This window comes from Plectropomus leopardus, chromosome 17 (assembly GCF_026936395.1).
Source record: "Plectropomus leopardus strain MGB_pleo_1.0 chromosome 17, ASM2693639v1, whole genome shotgun sequence".
Taxonomy (NCBI): Eukaryota; Metazoa; Chordata; class Actinopteri; order Perciformes; family Serranidae; genus Plectropomus; species Plectropomus leopardus.
Genome location: NC_142192.1, coordinates 22,526,100 through 22,549,197, shown reverse-complemented (window position 1 = coordinate 22,549,197; position 23,098 = coordinate 22,526,100). Strand labels below are relative to the sequence as shown.

The 23,098-nt window shown below is 38.3% G+C and overlaps 1 protein-coding gene across 2 annotated transcripts; it reads right to left on the bottom strand.

Annotated features, from left to right (window-relative positions):
- Window positions 1-1,279: 1,279 nt before the first annotated feature.
- On the bottom strand, window positions 1,280-22,362 carry rprd2a (regulation of nuclear pre-mRNA domain containing 2a). Of its 2 annotated transcripts, XR_015779476.1 has the most exons (12): window positions 21,933-22,362; window positions 15,743-15,872; window positions 15,287-15,438; window positions 13,666-13,718; window positions 12,784-12,910; window positions 12,460-12,635; window positions 11,197-11,539; window positions 9,214-9,417; window positions 8,310-8,489; window positions 6,136-8,187; window positions 2,672-2,935; window positions 1,280-1,476 (listed from the first exon to the last, which is right to left on the bottom strand). XR_015779476.1 is itself a non-coding variant. In XM_042506857.2 (10 exons), exons 1-10 carry the CDS (start codon window positions 22,105-22,107, stop codon window positions 6,449-6,451), a joined length of 3,279 nt encoding a protein of 1,092 aa, XP_042362791.2. In that variant the 5' UTR covers window positions 22,108-22,362; the 3' UTR covers window positions 5,471-6,448. The 2 variants fall into 2 exon arrangements, 1 of the variants encoding a protein (XP_042362791.2); XM_042506857.2 differs by lacking the exons at window positions 1,280-1,476; window positions 2,672-2,935 and having other exon boundaries at window positions 5,471-8,187.
- Window positions 22,363-23,098: the final 736 nt, after the last annotated feature.

Below are 23,098 nucleotides of genomic sequence, written 5' to 3'. Positions count from 1 at the left end.
AACACATTATTTCAATAAATGTGCTCGAAAATGCAGGGACCGTAATTTGGGTGGACACATGCACACGCGCACACGCCCTCTGTGAGATCTCGACAGCATGTAAACAATGAGCCCACATGACACACACAGGGGGCTGCACACACCCGACCTGCGCACACGGCGACACTTCAAACGAGTCACGACCTGCTCCTGCTCGGCTTCACCAACATTTCGCTGTTTATCTAAAAACACCACAGACTGAACCGTTAATTCCCGAGTTTCCCCACAGCTGAATATCTCCTCGGCTTGTCTCTAACGTTAAGACTGCCATCTGCCATCAGTCACTAAATCCTATCCGCCTTCCGCCCTTCACTGTAAGCCCACAGTGCAGCCAGCAGCTCATCTGACTTTAACCAAAAATAATTATTGTACGTAAGTGCGCTTAGAAAACGTGATTTGTGCCACTTTCACAATGGATGTCTTTTTTTTTAAATTATTTTATTCCAGAGTGAAACCAACAACGACATCTGGTGACAAGCTGCAAACACAAATGATGTCTGCTGTTTCTATTTTGATTTATATAGACATTACGACTATTTAAAGTAAGGCTTGTCACTCTGTGAGGGTAAATCTCAAAAATGGTATTTTTATTTTGAAAGCAATGTAGGGTTACTGAATTCTATAAATAATCTCATGATCCTGCAAAGTATATTTGGTATACACACAGGGGAGCTGTAGTGGTGGGGGACGACTGACTAACAACTAAGGATCCCATGCTTTTGTTTGCAGTTTTTATTTTATTTTATTTTATTTTATTTTATTTTATTTAGTAATTAGCATTATAACTAAATTAAAATGGCTGAATGAATTGGTTGAACTTCTGAATTTTTTGTCTATGTCAATATCTGACTTGGGACCTTTTTTCCCATAAAGTTTTTTTTTCCTTTTTTTTAGGTTGCTGTAAACTTTATAAATAGTCCATTCCAAGGTAAAATAAAAAAAAAAATCACTGAAATCCTTATTATCAGGTGATCATAAACTAATAAAAACAAAATTATTAATATTACAATCCAACTGGGGAGCTTTAAATAAATGTAGAGAAGTAAAGAATAAAATATTTCTCTTTGACATGTAGTCAACTGGAGCAGTTATAAAGTAGCATTTATTTCTGACAGTTTGTCTTGGCTCAGTGCAAAGCTGAAATTTGGAGATAAGTGGTTCCAATAGGACATAAAGCAGCGGATGCGCATTGATCTGATCGACGTGAGATATCGTAAATAAACACACAACACAACCTCGATTCACTTTGAACAATAAGTCTTTATTTCACAGACATGTGCATTTAATAGATTTTTATTCACCAATTGTGTGTGTATGAATACCCGGGTTTGCTGACAGCAATGTGAAGCCATTGTGCATTAAAAAGTATATAATAATCCAGAATGTACTCACTTACATGGGCCTGTTAGTCCGTCCTTCCTGCTCTCCTTTCTCCTCCTAAACACATCAAAAAGAAAGAAAAAGAAACTAGTCAAACATTTAATGTTTCCAAATCTTTGTGGGGGGTTTTCTTAACAATTAATTTATTTATTTATTGAATTTTTCTCACACATTCAATCTATCAGACTTTATTTGTATAGCTTTTTTAATACAAGCAAAACTGTAACTGTAAATGCTTCAAAACTAGAACAGGTAACAGATAAGAATGTTTAAAAATAATAATAAAATATACAGTAAAACAGACTAAAATATATAATACATAGTTAATAAATAAATAAGTAAAGTTTGATTAAAAGCCAAACTAAAAAGGAAGGTCTTGAGTTTGCTTTAAATATATCAACCCCCTCTGCTGCCCTCAGGTCCTCTGGTGACGTTTGGTTTTAACTTTTGAGACACAAAAGGAGGCTATTACAGAGTTTGCATTTTCAAAGATAAAATAAATACAGTTAAATAATAATAATCCCATAAAACAAGGGCCATAATAAAAGCATTAGTGTCTATACTGTTAGACAAATCTCATTAAAACCGTGTGATGGAGCTCCTGAAACCAGACCAGCAGTTATTAAAGAGATGTGATTTTCTTTTAGGATTTCACTTTTTTTCTGATGTCATGTAGGAGGAGATTCCTTTAACCCTTTAAAACCTGGATTGACATCACTTTCCTTGTGCAGCGCTCAGACACTTTTCACAAGTATTTAAACCTTTGGACCCTGAGCAAATTGATTTGATTTCTTTTAAAAAAAAAAAAAAAAAAACATGGCAGAAAAGGCAATGAGCAACTTGACAAGAAATTCTGCAAATTACAAGAAATTAATAGAATTGGGACGTTGTTTTTGTTTTGTTTTTTAAACTAGGAAAAAATGTCCGGAGAACTTTACTTGTAATTATCACAGGTATATGTTTAAAATAATTCAGAGTTGTTATAAAATTTAAGCCATTTTCTCTGAGCTATTTATTGTTTGTTTGTTATATTTTCTTATTTTTTTGGGGCTTATTTTCAGGTAATTTTCTTGTACTCTTTAATAAATTCTTGCTATTTTCATCATTTTCTAATAAGTCATTGCCTTCTCCTCATGTTTTTCTAAAGAAATAAAGCCTATTTGCCCAGGTTTCAAAGGGTTAAGCACATGGAGACCAGGGGAGGATCTGCACTTTTTCATAACAAAGGATAATAAATCAAAACAATTATTACCAGCAATCTTCTGTATTGGCTTTTTGGATGTCCTGCTGCTGGCACTCAGTTTGTGATGTACCAAACTCACTGAGCTGCTGCGGTGCACAGCATCCACATCAGAGCATGAGGCGGCTTCACTGGGAGAGCTGAGCAGGATTCAAAGAGGAGAGCATCCACAGCATCAGACTCCCTCCTCCTCCTCCTCCTCCTCCTCCTCTTCTTCAGTAACATGTGGAGAAGGTTCCCATCACATCAGACACATCAAAGTGAGGCTCTGGATCCCTGAGGGGGACAACAGGAGGAGGGATGGGATCAAACAGGAAAGGGGTTAAAATTCTAGCTCAGGATAAATAAATAAACAAAAACATCAATTATAATAATGCATTTTTAGCGCAATAAACGACACTAACAACGTCCATGACAAGAGTTTCTTTGCTGCTCTTCGTCTTGAAAGGCAGAGTGATAAAGTGAAAGTGATGCTGCAAAGATCTACTGACATCTGGCGACGGTCTGCGCACCTGAGCTCACTGCACGTCCTCTTATCAGAGAAATAAAAAAAACAATCAATAACGGTTAACTTCGGTCTGATCATCGCTTTTCGCCTTATTTTATTACGCAAAATATTTTTTTATTATTTCATCTAATATAGGATTTTGAAAACGTGCGCGCGCATATAGTTAACACTCATTTCCCTGAATGAAACTGTAATGATTACAGAGTGAATCTTAATTAGAGCAAATAAAGATAATAAGTAAAAGCTTTGTTAAAGTTGCAATGTGGTTGTGAAATAAACATTTCCGCGTGTCGTTTAAGGCCACGAGTTGAGGTTTTGTGTATTATCTAAACTTACAAAATTCAAATCAATACGAGTTTAGAGTAAAACTGGGTCAATCTGATTGTTTAATTAATTTAGTGACTCTTAGAAGAAACATTTATTTTGATAAATGCCATAAAAATCTATTCATTTTTAGAGCATAAAATAAAACAATTAAAACATTAACAAGGTACACTAGAGTTTCAAAATCCAAACTTCTAATTAATAAGATTTGATTTTTGCAAAATAATTAATCAAGCATAACTCAAATAGTTGTTTTGTAATTGTCCAATCAATGTTACTGATTATCACTGTCTTGCACACAATTTCTCATATTGAAGTCAGTTTGGTCATAATTTAATTAAAGAGCCCTCATTCTCCCTTTTGCGTTTAAGAGGCAGAAAACAGCTGAGGAGCCAGAGAGATTTCTACTGTGCCATGAGGGAAACAAACATCTGTTCCCCCAAAGGGAAACAATGAACCCTCAGCTGAGAACATGTTCAGCACACAACCAGCACAGAAAACAGTGACCTGGACGTGAGGAAGGATTTTTTTTTTTTGATTGACTTAATGCTCAATGTTTGCAGAGGCAGGAAAGCCGCGTATAAATAGATTTGGTAGCTGGTTTAATTTTTTAAAAGCTGATTTGAGGCGAACTCTACGGGCTCAAAAAGAACAGATGAACATAAGCAATGTCTCAACTTTATTATCAGTGGAGAATAAAGCATAATGGACTCCACTGAAAATAAGAGTCTACAAATCTATTGTTTCCAGAACGAACAGAAACCTATGCACAAATGTCAAGATTGTGCTGGTTAAAGCGGATCAGAGAAAATAATAAGATTGCAATATGAGATTTGTTTGTCTTAGATTAAACTAAGTAACCTACACAGACTTTTAGGGTCGGTCGAATTAACTGTGATCTGAGAAAGCTCACAAAAACTAAAAATGACCTAGAAAGAAACAAAGCGATATCAAACAGGAACATCCAAGTATGAAAAGCAAGAAACCTCTGTGTGGATATTTCTCCCTAAATTGTGATTTTTTTTTTCTTTGCGGCTTAAATTTAAACCTTATTTCAAACACTGGCAATTTAGCTAGAGCACAGACTATTTTCTTCTTTTTTTTAAAGGATTTTAATATGACAATATTTTTTCCTTTTTAAAATAGCAGAATCTTAATATAAAAAAGTACATTTTATTCAACTTGTTTCAATTTAAATGCGCCTTTGTAAGAGGAGTTAGATATTTTTTCATTCTTTGATTACTTTTACCTCTCTGGGATAATGTTGAAACAGCAGCCTATTTTACAGCTAAACTGAAATCAGTTTATGAGTATAAAAACAGTGATTAAAATAATACTTTACCCACAAAATCAGTTAGTCATGCTGTGTTATGCTGAATTTGTGGGGAAAAAATTAGGTTTTTTTTTTTTACCCCTACACAAAACAGCAAACATAATTTATGAATTGATTTGGGATCACGCTTAACAGCAAAACAACATCAAAACATCGGCCCACAAATTTTCTCACAACTCATGCAGTATAATCCAAGTCTCATTTATCTCAGTGCTTTCCAAACAAATGCTTTTTCACAAAAATACCCTCATTATTGGAGTGTGGCTCTGAAGAGAGCAAATAGGTTCACTTCAGTTTTAAAGAGAGACGTTTTAGAGTAAATGCATGTGTACGTCTGGATAAATGAGACTTGGATTATACTGCATGAGTTCTGTGAGTTTGTATAAAATTGTTTTGATATAGTTCTGCTGTGGTGCCACGTGGTCCCCAATCAATCAATATTTTTGTTGTGGAGGCATGTGGAAAACACAGTATAACTAAATAATATACAAATTGTAATTTTTGTTGGTGAAGGTATGCCTTTAAATACTGCCGTCAAATAAAGAATAATCCTGCAAAATGCATTAACATGCTACGGATAGATGATAACAAAGAGTTTAGGTCAGTGCTGCCACAGTTCAAAGATCAAAGGAAATAAAACAACACATTTTTTTTAAACTCAGATTTTATTAGTCAGTACAAGTAAAACGAAACCGAAGACGAGTATCTTCATCCCCGCCGAAAATGCACTTCTTCTGGCTCGGTGTTGGGAGGCAGGGAAAAAAAAAAAAAACTTTCACACCTCTTTCTCCCTTTTGAGTAGACATGTGCCGCTCTTCTTCAAGGATCTTAACGAGACGTAAAAAAATTATCGCCGGAGGGATCTCACGCGCTGCTGGAGAAGGCATCGCTTCACAAATATATAACAACCGCAGTTTGAGTAGTGACAAAATAATTTCCCTAAATATGCTAACGAGTAGGAGGAACATAAATTCTATAGCATACACTCTGTTTTTCATAACCAAAGTGATTTAATTTAAACTGGATGTTTCACCAAAAGCTACCGGGAAGCTGCTGATGTGAAGAGAAGCAGTAAAAACTGCTCACCGAGAAACCAAATAACAGCAGAAACATTGCTCCAGCTACATTCTTTTGTTACTTTCTTAGCAAAAATAACTCATTAGATTCAAACTTACACTTGAGCGCATGCACACACGCACACCATGCACACACTCTGACCTTTATCAAACTGACTGCCCAATTACATATTTAATGCAATGCTTCGTACTGGAGCAAATAACACAAAAAAAAGTGAATTATATATATATCCACCTCTTATTTTCTTTAATCTTCTGTCTTCACTCTTCAGCTCAGCAGCCCCTCTCAGAGCCTCTGATTTCTCTCACATCTCCTGGTGTTGTCTCTTGTTCTCCACCATCCTTTATTCGTCGCCGGTCACATTTTCCTCAGGTAGCTGCTGAATTAATTCACACTCGTCTCCCGGTGCCCGCCTCTGTTCCTGCGCTTTTATCCACCCAGATTTTTCACAGGTTTCTCCTGACAGGGTGTGCACCAACAGTCTTAAAAGCGCTGCCTCTGACTTCATGACACCACAGTGATGAAGAGCTCAAAGCTACATAAGCAGTCAGTACCGCGGGGGTGGAAAGGGTCTTTTCGGGGGGAACATTGGACCAGGGTTCCCGCCTCCTCTTGGACCTGGACGTTTGCCTCTTAACCTCGGATCAGGGCCGTGGAAATGAGGAAATGGTGCACGTGGGGGCGGCGCTCTGGGTTGTGGGTGGTGTGCTGGGTGCAGAGGCCGATGTGGAGGCCGTGGACCCGGATGGCGAATTTCAAAATTAGATGGCGGTGGTGGTCTCCTTGGAGCGTAGTGTGGAGGAAGAGGAGGGCTGTGCCGCTTGTAGTCTTGGGCGTAGTAAGGGTCATCAGAGGGTGAGCGAGGAGGCGTGGGGCGGCCTCGGATTCTTGGGAAGTGGTGTGGAGGGCTGCCTGGCCTGCGGTATGGATCGTCCGGGTGGCGGTAAGGGTCGTCTTGAAAGAAACGGGCATCACGGTGACGGAGCTCGTCCTGGTAGCGCGGGTCATCTGGGGGAGGGCGGAAAAGCTCGGGGTGAGGAGGACGAGCTCGGTCACGATCATACGGCGCATCATCAGGAGGAAACATGGATTTGTGCTGATGGTCGTGGACCACCATCCCACTGATGACGCTGTTGCCTCTGGTCCCGATCACCTCCCCCGAGCCCGGGCTAGGCAACGGCTGCTGCGACGGCTGCTGCTCTGGTGGCATCATCATACTGCTGGGCGCTGAAGGGGGCGCGTCAAAGACATGAGGAGGTGGAGGGAACCTTGGGATAGGAGGAAGGTTGCTTCTGAGGATGCCAGGAGACGTGGTGGCGCCCTGCTGGGAGGCCAAATCTTGAGGTTCCTGAAATCTCTCTGTTTGGTACGGATGAAGTCCTGAGGTCTTATTTTCTGCAGCCCCTCCAGGCGCTGTCACGCTGTAGCCTCTGGGTTGCTGGGAGCTCCCCTCTGGGTAAGCGTCAGCGTACCAACCCCTCTCACTCACCCCCTGAAAGCCTATTATTGTCTGTGTGCTACTGGCGCTGCCCGGGGCTCTTTCTCCAGGCACTGGCCCTCCTGTTTGAGCAGAAATCTGCTGGTAATGTGCAACAGGCGCAGTAATCTCATGCTCTGACATCTCGTGTTTGCCGTATGTGTACGGCTGGTAGATCTGCCCGTTCTGAGGCATGCTCGGCTGCACGTGAGCTTGCTGTTGGGGATTGTTGAGGTTCTGCTGACCGCGGTTCTGGTATACGAGAGAACCCGTTTCGACATTTTCTCCAAACAATGGCTGATTTGTGTTGGACGTGAATGGGACCACCACCGGCTTGTCCATAATCTCATCTTGAGTTGGGGTTCCTCCGCCCTCATCCCGCACTGGGGTCCCACCCTGGGTGTCTGTCCCAATTACTGGACTGTTGTCCTCTCCAAGTGCTGGGTTTGTGGAAAGACCAAGGCTGAACGCACTGAAAGCACGGTTCCCCTGCAGGAAGCTGTGGATTTTAGACTCTAAACTCTCTGAAGACGGGGACGGTTCTGGCTCTGTTGTCAAATCCATGTCTCTGTGGAGAGCCTGGACCAGGGCTGAGGCTGGGTTGGGAGTCTGAGTGGGGGCTAGGGAGCTTGTGCTCTGTCTTACAGTGGAGCTGTGTGAAGAAGGCACAGGTGCGACAGAGGAGAGAGACAGGCTCTGAGAGGGCCCTGCGGATGCAGATGTGGGTAAGGGAGAGGGAGGGATCTTGCCTGAACTGGAGGAGTCAGAGGAGACATTTGCAGCTGGGCTGCTCAGAAGAGACGTGATGCCTAAGTGAAGAAACAGAAAACACAGAAATGCACTTTAAACAACCTTGAGGCTTTGAATGTATGAGATAATATAACAAGAAAGTTTTTGCTTTCAAATTAAACAAACGACTACTTGTTCTCACCCTCAAGGCCGCCTTGGCTCTGGACTTTGGAGAGAGCACCGAGGAGGTCTGCGGGGCTCACGTCCACCTTGGAGAGAAGGCTTACCAACGAACTGGCATCCTGAGAGGCTACAGAGGCAAGTGTTGTCTTAACTGAGGAGCGAGCAGGGGCAGCTGCAGGAGGACTCTCCACTACTGGTCCTGTGAGACAGAGCGGGACACTCACTTTAACTGCAAATTGCCATAACTGATTATGGAGACGATTTTTTAATCAGCAAAAGCACTTTCTTAGAAATAAGCACTATTGCAGGAGAATGGTGGGACTCAAACCACATTTATAATCAGGGCTGAGTAGCATTTAAAAGAATATGATACCAGTAACTTTGAAGTGTGACCGATTCAAACAGAGAGCTTCAACTTCATCAAATACACCGCACTTGACTTCACCGCATCACAGACTGTATCGGTTGTGGCTGCAACACGAGTGTGAGCTCCAAGCCCAGGACAGTTGTGAGAGTGTGTGTTAACTCGTGCTATCCAGGCAGAGGCAGATGAGATATAGGACAGTGCAGACAGGATCATTTGACTGGAGATGTTTCAGTAATGCTGGGTTATTTTGGTTGATACTTTATGGGTATTGACTAATGACATCCAGTTATATTTAGAATAAAGAAAAGAAATATATCCTTTTTTGTGATACTAAAGGTGAAATTAAATTTAGACTTATTATTATTAAAGGGAAAGTATTTTTCATAGCAGACGTCACAAAACACCATCCAATCATCCGTGCAAAGATTTTCTTTTTTTTTTTAAAGGTGACACAATAAATATTTTGAATGTTTCTGTTTTAACATTTTTATAATTTTGGTTGGTTGTGGTTTTATTACAGCTTTAATATGATGTTGGAACAGCCACCAGTGCTCACCTGTGTTCTTCTTGATCGAAAAACTGGTGAGGAGGGAGCCAATTTTACCGAGGTCAATGCTTCCCACTGCTGCTGCTACAGGAGCCGCCACAGGAGCCGCCACAGGGGGCGTGACCTGCGTGACGGGCTGCTCTGTTGACACTGATGGCTCCGTTTTTGAAGTGGACACCTTTGGGGGGGCGAGACTTTCCATCCTCTCCTCAACTGAGAAAAAAAACAGCAGTGAGACACTCTATTTGATGAAACAAGACAACTATAGTTATTTGTTATTAAGCACCACAATTAATTTAGTCATTTCTTTTCTACAAGCACACATAATTTATGGGAGCATGAAAGGCACCGCTAATAAATCAGTGGAGGAGAACATGCTACTGAAAACACCGAAGGTTAGTCTCTCAAGCTTTGTGTGAAAAACAAAACTGTAATACAAAGGTCATCCATCTAAAAAATGAAGTCTGAATAAAAAAGTTTATGTGCAGCGACCAAGTTAAAATACAAATTTTCTTAACACACTGACACTGTAATAGCAAATAATCCTATCCTAGCTATAAGATACTGTGCATGATGTTGAAATGATGTAGGGCTGCATGAAGAGTTATTTTTATTATTTATTAATGTGCTAATTTTATTCAGTGAAAATTTTACTTGAGCAGTGAAAGCTAAATAAAATGGTAAAATATAGTAGACGTAGTATAACAATGAGATCATCTTAACATATGTCTTAAAAACAAATTTCAGTAAATGTACGTGCTGATAAAAGGTCATATTTAACCCAGTGGCGTTGACTGTGGTGGTTAACACAGATCCTATAAGGTGAGCTGCAGGTGTTCGAGGCAATAAAACATTTATCTATTTATTAAAAACAAACAAACAACAAAACAACAAAAACAAAAACAGCATATGTGTTTCTATGTGGGGAACAAAATCGTCATTGGAAATTGTCAGGAACAAAAATCGTCAGGAATACTTGACTTATGAAGCTTGTGAGTTTTGTGTGATTTTCTCATAGGCTGTAAACACAAAAGTAGGCGTAGCCAGTGTGGAAGTCTCTGAAACCTGCATTTTTTTTAAACTGCAGGAGGGTGACGCCACTGTTCGCAAAAAGAATTCTGACTGTATACAAGCCAATAGCAAAATGACCCTACTTCCTAGTTGATTTATTAGTTTATGGTCTCAAAAACAAGATTAAAGTTTCCTTCAAAACAGTATGATGTTCATTTCGTAAGCTTTCGTGCCATTTACAGTAAAATAGCTGATAAAGCAGGGTACGCTTTAGGGCGGGGCTACCTCATGACTGACAGGTCGCTACCAAAACAACCTATTTCATAGCACTCTATATATTTAAATAACTGTAAAAAATTGTTTTTGGGTGTTGTCCAATGTTTTCATCTTAAAACTCTGTTTGTTTTATTTTCTACTTTGTGTTCTTTATTTTATTACCTAGTTCTGTACTGTACTTAAAACATGAAAATTGTTTATAAATAAAGAGTTTAAAATCTTTTTTTGAGCCTTTCATTGTGTGATCTCAGTTCATGAAATTCTAACATTTTGGTCACTTTTAGCGTTTAACTGCACTAAAAAAACACTCAAAGAATCCCTCCCTGCCAGCAGTTACATATAAGCTAGCGCTATATAGTATATAGTATATAGTATACAGTATATGCTTTACCCTTTCATGCAAATATGGTCACTTGTGGCTCCAAAAAAAAAAAAAGAAAAAAGATCACGACGACCAAAATGCGAAATCAAGAATTTAAAACATTAGTCCACAGACCAACAGTTAACATCACAGTGGCTACGTACATTATTTTTAACCATGTATGGATTTCTAGCGTGATTTAGTACCTTAAATGTCTATTGTTTATGGTGCTTTTTATTATTTTGACACATTTTCTGCACAATGCTGCCACAGGAATTCCACATTTATAAAAAATATTTCATTTTAAAGGCTCTCACTGTGCCGTCACTGAGTCCATTCCTTACCTATAATACCACCGCTGTCCATTTCTTCCTCAGAGAGATCCATGTCTTCCACGTCACGGTTGTCATTCTGCCCGACAGTCTCTGTGTGTTTAGGGGATCCTCCGGGTGAGGACAGAGGGCTCGGGGCCGGCGGCTCCGCTTCGTCTTCCATAGCAGAGCCATCAAGATCGGGATCAGGATCGGCCATATCCATACCATGGAAAGGGGACTCTGAGCCTGTTGGAGACGGTGCGTCTGCAGAGGGCGAGGGGATGGGTGAATCGTCCAGGTCTGGCAAGGTGGCCTTCAGAGTGTCCAGTTTACGCTTCAGGTGGGCAACCCGGTTGGCAAACGTCTGGTAAGCCTTCAGAGGAACGTTAATGAAGTGTTAGTGAATGAAACACAAGCTACCAACAGCTTTTATAGCCAGATTACAATTAAAATAATAGAAAATGACCAGAAAAAGTGTTGAAAATTGTAAAAAGAAAAAATATGTACACATTTTTGTAGCATTTTAAAAAATATAACAACAACAAGTATTATCATTATTATAGTTATAATAATAATAATAATAACTTTTCTGTCATTTCAGTTAATAAGAAGTTTTATCTATTGTACATAATTGCATCACCTACACATAAATGGAAGTAAATAAAAGATATAAGTGAATAAGAGCACAGTCTGTCCACACATGTGATACAAGAAAGTGGCTCAAAAACCGAAACCCAAAAATGCAGACCAGGAAAAACAACAGAGCTGCTGTAAGTCGGCCAGTTTGTGCTGTTTATATGTATTTGATTGTACATAAATCATCCTGGGTAGCTCGGGTTTTGCTATTTTAATTTTTCAGACTTGAATTTTTAGATCCAAGTTTTAAAAACTTGAGCTTAAAAAAATAAATAAATAATTCAGCTTTTGAAATTGCAATCAAGAGATTTCATATTTTAATTTCAAAGAGGTTAAGTCAGGTCAAATAAATTTAAATACACTGCTTTCAAATTAAAATGTTTGAAATCTATAGACTCAGCAGTGTTTAAATTTCATTCTGAAGTATTTAGTGGCTATTTAAATTTGAGGATTTTCATCTCTTTTTTGCTTTCATATACATGCATCATTTACTACTTTTTCTGCAGCTTCCTACAGCGGAGCTTTTCATGTATGAAAAAATGTGCCTTTCATCTCATCTTAAATTAAATTTATACTCATACTTCCATCAAACTGAAGGAATCATTTTGAACAGGTACAGGTACATCATTTTCCAAAAAGAAATGCATTGTCACTCACATTAGCAACAATCTTGACCTCCTTGTACTGCATCTCGTAGAAGATATCTGCGTTGCTGAGGGCCTCCATGAGAGGAGGCCCCGTTTTGATTTGTTTGTCAAAGAACTTGACAAACTCCTGCAGTTGCGCACTTCCTTCCTCAAAGTCCTTGGAGAATTTCTTTCCCCCAGCCTTATCTGTTCAGGATCAAGCATGTAAGAATAATATTTGAGGCAATGTAAAATAAATAAATAAAAGGAACACTGATGATCTTGACACCAAGACCCATCTGTGCGTTGCAGCGGGACAGATGGTACAACAGTAGAAGACGACTAAAGCGAGCACCTTTGAGTCTCTTGAGGGCATCAGAACTGCAGATGTTAATCCTCATCGCTGCCAGCTGTTTTTCTCTCAGGTCCACCTCGTCCAGAGATCTCTTATACTTGGACAGTTCGTCGATAAGTGCCTGGGGCTAAAGCAGAGGGAGCGGTCAGCCAGAACGTGAGAGCAACATAGTATTAGAGTAAAGGAGAAAAATAGCAACAAGAATGACTTCTTATATAAGCTTAAAGGTATACTTATGATTTTCAAAAAAGATTTGCATCATAACAATATGGGTATTAATGAGATGAGTTAAACTTCCCTCCATCTTACCAGCACTCAGATATTACTTCTCTAAGGCTGTTGCTCATAATACATGCATTATATCTGCATTCAGACGCAAAGAGTATAGAAGGGAAGGGAGCTGCTTCTCTCTTTTTCTCTCAAATGCAGACCAAACTCAAACCGTAAAACTAGGCCGTGCTGATCAAATATGAACCAAGATTTTGTTTCTGGGTTGCCTATTTCTCACCTAAAATGTCTTCAGAAACATAACTTAGTGCACTGTTTAACTGTAATACCAGTTTGTTAGCTACCAGCCGGCCATGTTGTTTTTAAAAGAGCCAAAGCAAACTCATAGTACGTCACCCACAAGAAGGAGCCTTTTTTGTCTGCTGCAGCACAGTGCATTCTGGTAGTTGTTGTCTATCTCCTAAGCAAAAGTGGAAGCCTCAGCTCTTTTCTCTGATCATTTAGCAGCAATTTCAAAAGTATTTGTGTCTTTCTACTGCACAAACAGCCCGGTTTTATAAAATGACCATCTTTCCAGCATGGAAATACTTATTTATAATCTAAATTAACAAAGTTGCCGTTTAGTTCTGTTCAAAATTTAAATGTGTTACTTACCACAAACTCAGCAACAACCTTGGACTGTAGATCTGCTTTAGACTCCCCTGGAGCTTTAATAAAAAAATAAGACGGAAAATTAGAGATCCCATCACACGGAAAACATTGAGCATCCCCACAAAGGTGTGCGACATTCAGCAGTGTTTCTCCGACAATTAAAATGGGGAACGCATCTTCATCATGCCTATGGTATAATGGATTTATTCTTTTTTATAATAAATATAAATAGATTTGGAAATAAACTTGACATTTATGGTGGAAATAATGTTCCTTAGTCATGTCTTGTTTAGGTATGGCTTTATTGAATGCTCTCTTATTATTTGAATAATAATTTAATTTTTCATACTTGTTTATCTTTAAAACATTATTTGCTTCATTTGTAGCATATGGAGTTGTGGCCACAAGCATTTAAATGTGTAACAACTGTTTCTGCTGCAGATTGTCACGTCATCCGTCTCATTATCTTTCAAGATTTCGCTCTTCTGATGGATTCAAGGCTGCTCATTCTCCAAATGGGTATCCTGCACCCAAAATGCTGTTCAAACTCTCATGTATAATTGCCAACACAGCCTTCGTAATTCTCGACCACAAAAGACACAGAAATGAGGTGCTGAAAAATCAAAAACCTAAATACAATCCCAAAACACTGAGATACCGAGTTGCATGGGACTGATATACTAACATATATGTTTGTCAAAGTTTAGTAGGTAATTTTTGGTTGAATTTTTAATTAACAAATTACTGACATAGCAGATTTGCGTGGGATTAATATCACAAACGACCTGTGTAATTATTACAAATTACCAGAGGTGCTCAGATAACACTACCCTTGTGTGAACTGGGCTAATCACTGGGCAGGTTGTGCAAAACGAAGCAATATTTTTGAAACATCTATTAAACACAATTGCGAGATGACTGCATTTCCAGCGAGTGATGTTATGAGACTTCTCTTCTCACGATAACATTCCCATAAGCATGATGGATGTTCATAACATTAGCAAGTTTATTTCTATTGCAGCCATCGCACGAGCCGTCATTATTTCCATTCGAAGGCAACATAGGCGTGTTAAGCGAGCGATAATCCCTCATACGTGAGGTGGCCATGTATGAGCCTGCTACATCACGCCTAAGGAAGCCAGTTCCTAACAACAAGCACATAACCATAGCATCATGTTACCTATAAAAGTGGAAAAAAGTGTTTCCATTGCAGTTTTGCGAAATATGACTTTTTCAAATCGCCTGAAATACCCCCTCAAATTGATGAGTTTCCATTCAGCGTATTTTATATTCGCTATTTCAATTCGCACAATTTGAGGTTTAATGGAAACTCGCCTATTGACTTATTTCAGTGAAGGACTATTGCCGCACCACCCACCAAAACAGCTGTTATCAGGGAAATGCCATTCAGTATTTGGATAAAATAATACAAATTCACAACACATAAGAATGAATCTACAGTAACTAACAGAAGAACAACATACTGTAACTTACAAAACAAAGTGGATACAAAGTCTGTGTATGAAATGTGTTTGAAGACAAAACTTTGCAAGATCAGTGATGAGAGGAGGCATTAATTAACTGTCAAAAGGAAATGAGAAAAAAAAAAAGCCAAGACACTTACTCTTTTGCTCCGCGGGTGTCACAGGAGGGGACTCCTCTTTGACTAAGCTACTCCTCAGCTCAGTAATGAGTGTCCCTGAATACACTCCTCTGTCCTCCCAGATGGACAGTATCCTCTCCACCGATTTAATTACCTTGGGGTCACCTTCGTTGCTGGAGGAAGGGGACAGAAAGACAGAATGAGGACGAGGGAGCGCAGGGATTTATGTTTTGTTGTTGTAATGACATTTGTGTTTTATGTGTGAGGGATTTCTCTGAATGAATAAAACAAAAAAACAAGGACAAAGGAGACAGAGAAAGTGAGACACAAAAGCTAAAGTCAAAGGATGAGGTCGAAATGAAGGGGAGGAAGAATAAAGGAACATATGTGGGACATTAAATCAGGACTGTCTAACACAACAGTTATTTTTGAAAGAGCTGAGCCCTCCATAAAACCACATCTCCGAAAACGACTTACTTGACCAGCAAGAAGGCCTCAGGGAGAATCTCTGCGAATGCCGTGCGGTAAACAATGGCGTTTTTCCTTTTACAGGTCTGAATGACATCATTGGCGACGTAAAAAAGGTTGAGTCTGTGTGAGGCATCAGCTGTTGGAGGAAAGAGAGACAGTGATGTTAGTTTACGGGGACGGCAGAGGAGTCGTGTAAAGAGGGTAACCCCAGATTCACAAAAAACGCTGTGAGATTTCATGCTTTTTGTTCGCTTGTTTGTTTGTTTGAGGATCATTTGGGGCTTTTTGGCAGCTTCAGCGTGAAAGGGGGAGGGAGAGCAGATGACATGCAGCAAAGAGCCGAGGTCGGAATTGAACCTGTGGCGGCAAAGACAAAGCCTTCGTACATGGGGCGCCCGCTCTACCAGGTGAGCTTAAGTGATCAATTTAAGCCAAACCATTGTCATTCTCCAGCTCTAACCAAGTGCTTTTTCTGCATAAACCTAAGCAGGTTTACAAAAATCTGATCTGGGGTTACCATCAAGCCACAACCAGGCAGAAGTTCTGCTGAACCAGCAGAGTCCAGATAACTTCAAATGAGGCCCATATCTTTTATCATTTTTTTTTCAATTTAGATTTTTGTTTCCTCCAGACACCAGAAACAACAGAATTACACCTTTTACACAGATTAAGTTGAAACATTAACACAGTCCAAACAATAGACGGCACACATTGAAGAAGACAGCTGGATTCAACAGGTTTGTCTTTCTGCAATTTTTGAAATATTTGACTATTTTTATGATTAGCTGACTGTTCAATGACTATGTAAAATGAGACGCATCCATCATTTATGACCGTTACAAATTTAAAGGGGCCAAACAACAAAGAATATTTTCATATTGGAATGACATTAAAGAAAAAAAGGAAACAAATTTTAGTTTATGTTAAACTGTAAATATAAAACATGGTACAACAATAAGTGTTGAGAGTGCCCAACTGCACAGTGCGAGTAAAATACCTCCTCTGGCGAGTAAATCTAGAAACTCACTTTCCCATCGACAATCAAGCAAACAGTGAAAAAACAGCTAAACACATCCTTTTTAGCTGTTTTATATATATATTCCAGTATATTTCTGATCAACTCCACCAACCAATTGAATCAAACACCTGAACGTTTCACCCCGTTTGGCATTTTTATTTAAAAAAATAACAATAATGATTTATTAGACACTGTTTAACCTAAGGACAGATACACTGTGTGAAAACCATTGTTTCTTATGAATTTTTAAAATTGTGACTGATTAACTCTCAAGCAACACCTCGTTATATCAGAGATCCAAAGTGATCAGAGGGCAAAGAAAGAGCAAGTCATTTAAGAGAGCATGTGATCAATGGCTATATGACATTTAACAAACAAGAAGACTACGCAACATAATACCACAACAGAGAGTGTTCAAGAAGAGGGGGTAACCTCACAGCCTCCTTCGTTTTCACACTCATGAGACTGAGTATAGTTTGAAATGTTTTGATTTCTGTGCCGACATGATACCCGAGTTCTGAATCAGACACCAAATTGATATTTTTCGCACAGACCACACCTTTTCCCCACAAAACCTTTTCTCTAAATCACAGAAAGAATCAAACTTCTCAGCTGGATAATGTTATTATCTCATCACAGAATATGTGGGCAACACTAACCCCCCATACAAATGCTAGATTGTTCTATTAATTAATAGATCTAATTAATTAATAGACACAAACTCAATTTTTGGACTGCAATGGTATTTGGGGGGAATTAGATATATAGGAAACAGATTATCATAGAAATTACCACATCGACCCCATCTGTTTCAAACATTAATTGTGACAAAAGATAAAAAGAAAAAAAAAAAAAGTGCTTTTAATTCAAAGCCAACACATTTACATGAAAAGTTTTCATTGATTTGCTTAAATCATCCAGGTGATAGAAGATAGAGGACAAGTTTCTTACTCAAAGCACAAACATAAGAAAGTTATAGCTATTTGACTGAAAAACAGGACAAACAAAAAGCTGTTATAAACAGACTTATTTCAGACTATTCTCAGTCAAATTAAAATTGATCTAACTTAAACACAAAAAGCAAGCTGAGAGAGAAAGATAGAAAATCGTGAGGCAAGGCTCTCTCTCTTTAACAAACGTATGGGAGTAAAAACGAAATCTAAGTAAATCTAAAGTAAAATCTGCCAGCCAATCATCCCATAAAAGTCTGTGTTAAATGTCCTGTCCACAGCGGGTGTGAAGACACTGATATGTTTTGGTACATCAAACAGCAACACACCAAAAACACAAAATGGGGTCAACACACAAATAAAAGCTTCCTGCATAACATTAACACAAGTGGGTCACTCGTCTATTTACTTTATTTCAAACAAACACCTGTTTTGACGACAGAGGCCGGACAACCTCCATTAAAAACAAGAAGCTCTTCAGGTTGGTATGTTGGTATCTGCAATAAACCTTTCTAAATAAAACTGAATATAATTGTTTTTTAAATGTACTTTTGAATGCAACTGCAGCTGTAGATTAAATAGCTAACAAAAAACAGATGCTACGTTGTTATAGCTAAAGTCCAGCATCAAATGATTATTCAGCTCTTTTAAATGACTTGTCCGCTTATCTTGCACATACAAATCACAATTATGTTCATTATCTATTTATGTGTCATTTTTTGACAATTGTTTAAAGTAAATGAATTTTTTAAAAATAGTGAAAATGGCACACACACGTCACATTTTACTACCTACAAAGGTGATGTCTTACATGTGTTTTGTCTGACCAACTAAAATACATTTAATTTACATTGATACAGAACACAGAAAAGCAGCATTTTTACAGGTTGTTCTCAGACAAAGACATCTAATCTCAGTATCTGTGACTCCGACTCGCTCTCAACTAATGTCAGTCACCAGCAGTCCAGCACTGCCGAAACTGTGACCGCACGTGACAGGATTACAGATGTTGAAAAAGTCAAACATCTAAAATAGTTTCAAAATCAGAATCAGAATCAGAATCCGGTTTTATTGCCAAGTACATTTACATATACAAGGAATTTGACTTTGTGTTTTGGTGAATTAGTGAAGATGGCCCCCAAAAAATTGAGTGCCAGATATGCCAAAGGAAAAGGGCATATCACAAATCCACAACTATCTTGCTAAAATAACTAAAAAAAACCTTTAGTAACAGCTCGGCTGTCTTTCAAAATGTTCCTTTTTGGTAACTATTATAAGAAAAAAAAGAATCTTTTTTTTTCTCAACAAATCTTCAATGACCAAAAACTGGTATTTGGAAAGTGCAAAAAGAAAGAGTATACAAATACAAAATATACATGACACATACAAGATTTCAGTGAGTCCGTTAACAAGGATTAGTCCAGCACCAGGCCACTTAAATACCATTTGTGATGGACTTTATAACACACAGAGAACTCAAGTCTACAAGTCATATAATATTGTCAGATCTTGCAGCACAGGCTTATGCAATACTTTTTTTGAGTAAAGAGATACTCAAACAAGTAAACATATGTGTAACCAAGGCCTACAAGAATACAGCATCTCGGGGGACATCACCACACTGCAACCGCAGCCTGAAATGCACAATCTGTTACTGCAAAACACCAGTGACAAACTTGAGAAGCACAAAAAGCTTAAGTTACACAAAGCTAAACCAACAAAACAGATGATTGCTTCAGGACCTCAACTCAACAGAAAGCGCTTGCGTGAATCTCATACAAAACTGAGAAAACTTGTTTGTGCAGTGCCCACTGAAATCCCCCCCGACAATGGAAAGTGATCAGAAGGTTCATTGTCATGCTTCAATTGTATTTGAGGACTGGTGAAAATCAAGACTATTCAGCATGTATTTCCCCCTCTGCTATTGTTCTGTAAATCAAAGAAAGCATCAAAACTAGAGATGAGTTGCAAGTTAATTATTATTATTAAGTGGTGAATGGTTACCTAATACTTACGGTATGAAGAAACAAAGAATTCTTACCAAAGCCTATCATACTTTTATAGAGAGCAACCTGACGACAACGCACCTTCACCATCAAGAAAAGTTTTGTTTTTGAGATAAATCATACAAATGAGGTTATGTTTCAACCTTAATTTCAACAGTCAGTAAACTACAAAGCAATTCATCAACACTGTTTCATAAGATGACATAACTTTTACTACAGCAGTCCTCGAGACTCAGCTTAGGACAAAACAACATTGTAGCACAAATGGCTGAATAAGACTGTTTCAGGGGCCCTGAGGAAAAAAAACATTGCTGTCTGGCCCCTGTTGTATCCAAGTTACCATCTAGCACAGTGCACAAATCCCACAATAGATGGCAGCTTTGATCCATTTTGCACAGTGACCCGAAAACAAACATGTCTGTTATGCTTTTAAGTGTCCCTGGTTTATCAGTATGTCAGTGAGTTTGAAGATATTTGCCGAGACACAACTTAATTTATAAAAATGCATCATGGCAGCACAATTTAAACTCAAATAATAAATGTGTTAAATTAGATTTTGACACAAAGCCCCTCTGCAGGATAATACCACAAGACAGTGTAATATTGCAGGTCCCAGCTGATGCTGGACTTAAATGGTAAAAATAAAGTACAAATCTGCAAATAATCAAAATGCCAAAAAGCAACTGATACTTGGGACCCTGGAATTCTTCTCCAGGTTTGTATCAAAGTTTCGAAAAACACTTTGCTACTTCAGTTATCAACGCAAAATCAAACGCCCCCCTTAACAAGGACTTTAGTAACTTAACATCAAGTAGGTGAAGTTTGTCCTGTCAACAGATAAGGCAGCAGTAGTTAACTTCTTTCTTTCACAACAAGAGAAAAAAGTCAACTTAAAAGTAACAGATATAGTTGTCACAATTATATAGTTAATTTAGGGGAAGCGTAAGCAATCAGTATCACCTCTATTGGCTAAGTATTTTCACATACACTGACAACAGTGTGAATATGAAAAAATAGGTGTGAATATATATAAAAAGCACCAACGACCAACAATGAGAAAAAAATAAATAAAATAAAAGATCAATATACAAGTAAAGCGTTCAGTAAGTTACAAACTACACAAATAGTGCAAAGAAATTAAAACTGAATGAAAGCTGCAACAATTAGTCAAGTAGTAGGTTATTCTACAGACACTCAAAAATCTGCAACTATTTAAATAATCAATGAATAATTATTTTGCAAGCAAAAATGCCAAAAGTGTCATACTTCCAGGTTCCAAAATGTGAAGATTTGCCACTTTTTCTTGGCTTTACATTTTAAAGAAACTGTAAAATTTGGGAGTGTGGAAATGTTGGTTGGATAAAAGAAGACATTCGATGAAGTCACTTCAGACTCTATGATATTGTAACAGGCTTTCCTCGCTGTTTTCTTATATTTTGTAGACAGAACAATTAAGCGATTAATCGAAAAAATCTACAGATTAATCGTAATGAACATAATAATTAATTGCGGCCATGCTGGATGGATTTTTATGCACAGTATGTGCATGTATGCATGGTTATACACTACATAAGTCATCTGTGACCAATGATATGAACACTGGTTAATTAAATTAAAACCTGTAGCATTAAAGGCCAAACTAAAATGGGATGAGGGGATGTTTGTGAGTAACGTTAGCAGCACAGAGTAATCACGTAAGACCGACCGAAATGTTCTTGTGTCGTTTGACGTACAGCACCTTCCGTAGGGGAGCACAAATATTGACAAATAACATAATATAATAGTAACTTTAGACACTAGGATGACAGCCATTGTTGTACCGTAAAAATATCACCTATTTAACTGAAGCAGCAACGGTCAGTTGGACAATTAGTAACATTAAAGCTACTCACATTTGACAAATAACATAATATAATAACATAAATAACATTTTATAATAACATAATATAATATAATAGTAACTTTAGACACTAGGATGACAGCCATTGTTGTGCCGTAAAAATATCACCTATTTAAATGAAGCAGCAACGGTCAGTTGGACGGTTAGTAACATTAAAGCTACTCACATTTGACAAATAACATAATATAATAACATAAATAACATACTATAATAGTAACTTTAGACACTAGGATGACAGCCATTGTTGTGCCGTAAAAATATCACCTATTTAACTGAAGCAGCAACGGTCAGTTGGACGGTTAGTAACATTAAAGCTACTCACATTTCCTCAAAATCCTCATCCAGTGTCGTACAATCAGGCTGTGGTACCTCTTGTTATCGATGCACCACGTTGACAGTCCTTGAATTGAGTCCATAGTGTTGGAAACACCCTGGAACTTCCTATCCAGAGTGGACTCCAGAGAGCCGCCAGAAGCGGCTCCTGCTCCGGCTGACATGTCCGGAGGAGCTCGCGGTAGCCACTTAGCTTAGCATGCTAGCTTACCGTAGCACAGACACCATCGCGTTCAGCAGCCTCTCAGCTGCCGTTAAAATGTTACAATGCTAAAATGTTCGCTGCGCTGACTCTAATCACCTTTTAACTCTATAAATTATCTATAATGAGCTTTTGTATCACACTTATTAGTGTCGTAACCTAACATTTAGGGCTAAAACTTCGCGCCTCGCAACATCCTGGAGGTCTGTTTACTCGTCGCTGGTGGAGGGATGAAGGACACTTCCGCAAACACGACACGACTATGGCGCCACCCAGCGCCGCGGAGGGTAACGTCTGCCAGCGCCACCTGCTGCGTGTTATTAGCATTTCACTATAATACGTCCATGGTTATTAGTGGTGAAGGAAGAAAATCAGAATTAGAATCAAAAGTGCTTTTTTCGGTCAATCAATCAGTCAGACTATTTTTATATTACTTACAGCACTAACTAAAGCCAGAGACGCTACCATAAGTGAGGAAACACCAGAGGCAAACTTTTAAATAGAAAGATAAAAATAAATGAATAGATAAAGAATTTCTTTCAAAAACATGGGGGGCAATAAGCAACTTGGTAAGAGATGTACTACAAATTGCAAAAAATTTGTAGATTTAGAAAATTATTTTTAAAAAGTTTGGGAAAACTGTATGGGAAAAAAGGAAGAAAAAAAAGCTAGGGATAACAACTTAAATTGATCATATTTACATATTTTAAATTATGTTACAAAAATTATTATCATTTTAGATTTAAGAAAAAAAAATAATTTCAAGGTAATTTTCTCTCCCCTTTTCATTTATATATACATATATTTATTTATTTATTTTATTTTAGTTTTTTTGCAGTATGTGTTTTTTTTTTATACCAAGTTGCTTGTCGCTTCAGGTTTGTTGAATTTTTTAAGCACTGAGGTGTTAGGGAAGGGGCATACATCTTTAAATGGCTGTATTTTGTATTTAT

Excerpts from the sequence above, each read along its gene's own strand:
- rprd2a (XM_042506857.2), bottom strand. The coding sequence starts at position 22,107 with ATGTCAGCCGGAGCAGGAGCCGCTTCTGGCGGCTCTCTGGAGTCCACT. Across the intron at positions 12,636-12,783 it reads TGCCCTCAAGAGACTCAAAG|ATAAGGCTGGGGGAAAGAAA; the intron begins GTGCTCGCTTTA and ends GATCCTGAACAG. Across the intron at positions 8,188-8,309 it reads GAGCCAAGGCGGCCTTGAGG|GCATCACGTCTCTTCTGAGC; the intron begins GTGAGAACAAGT and ends TTCTTCACTTAG.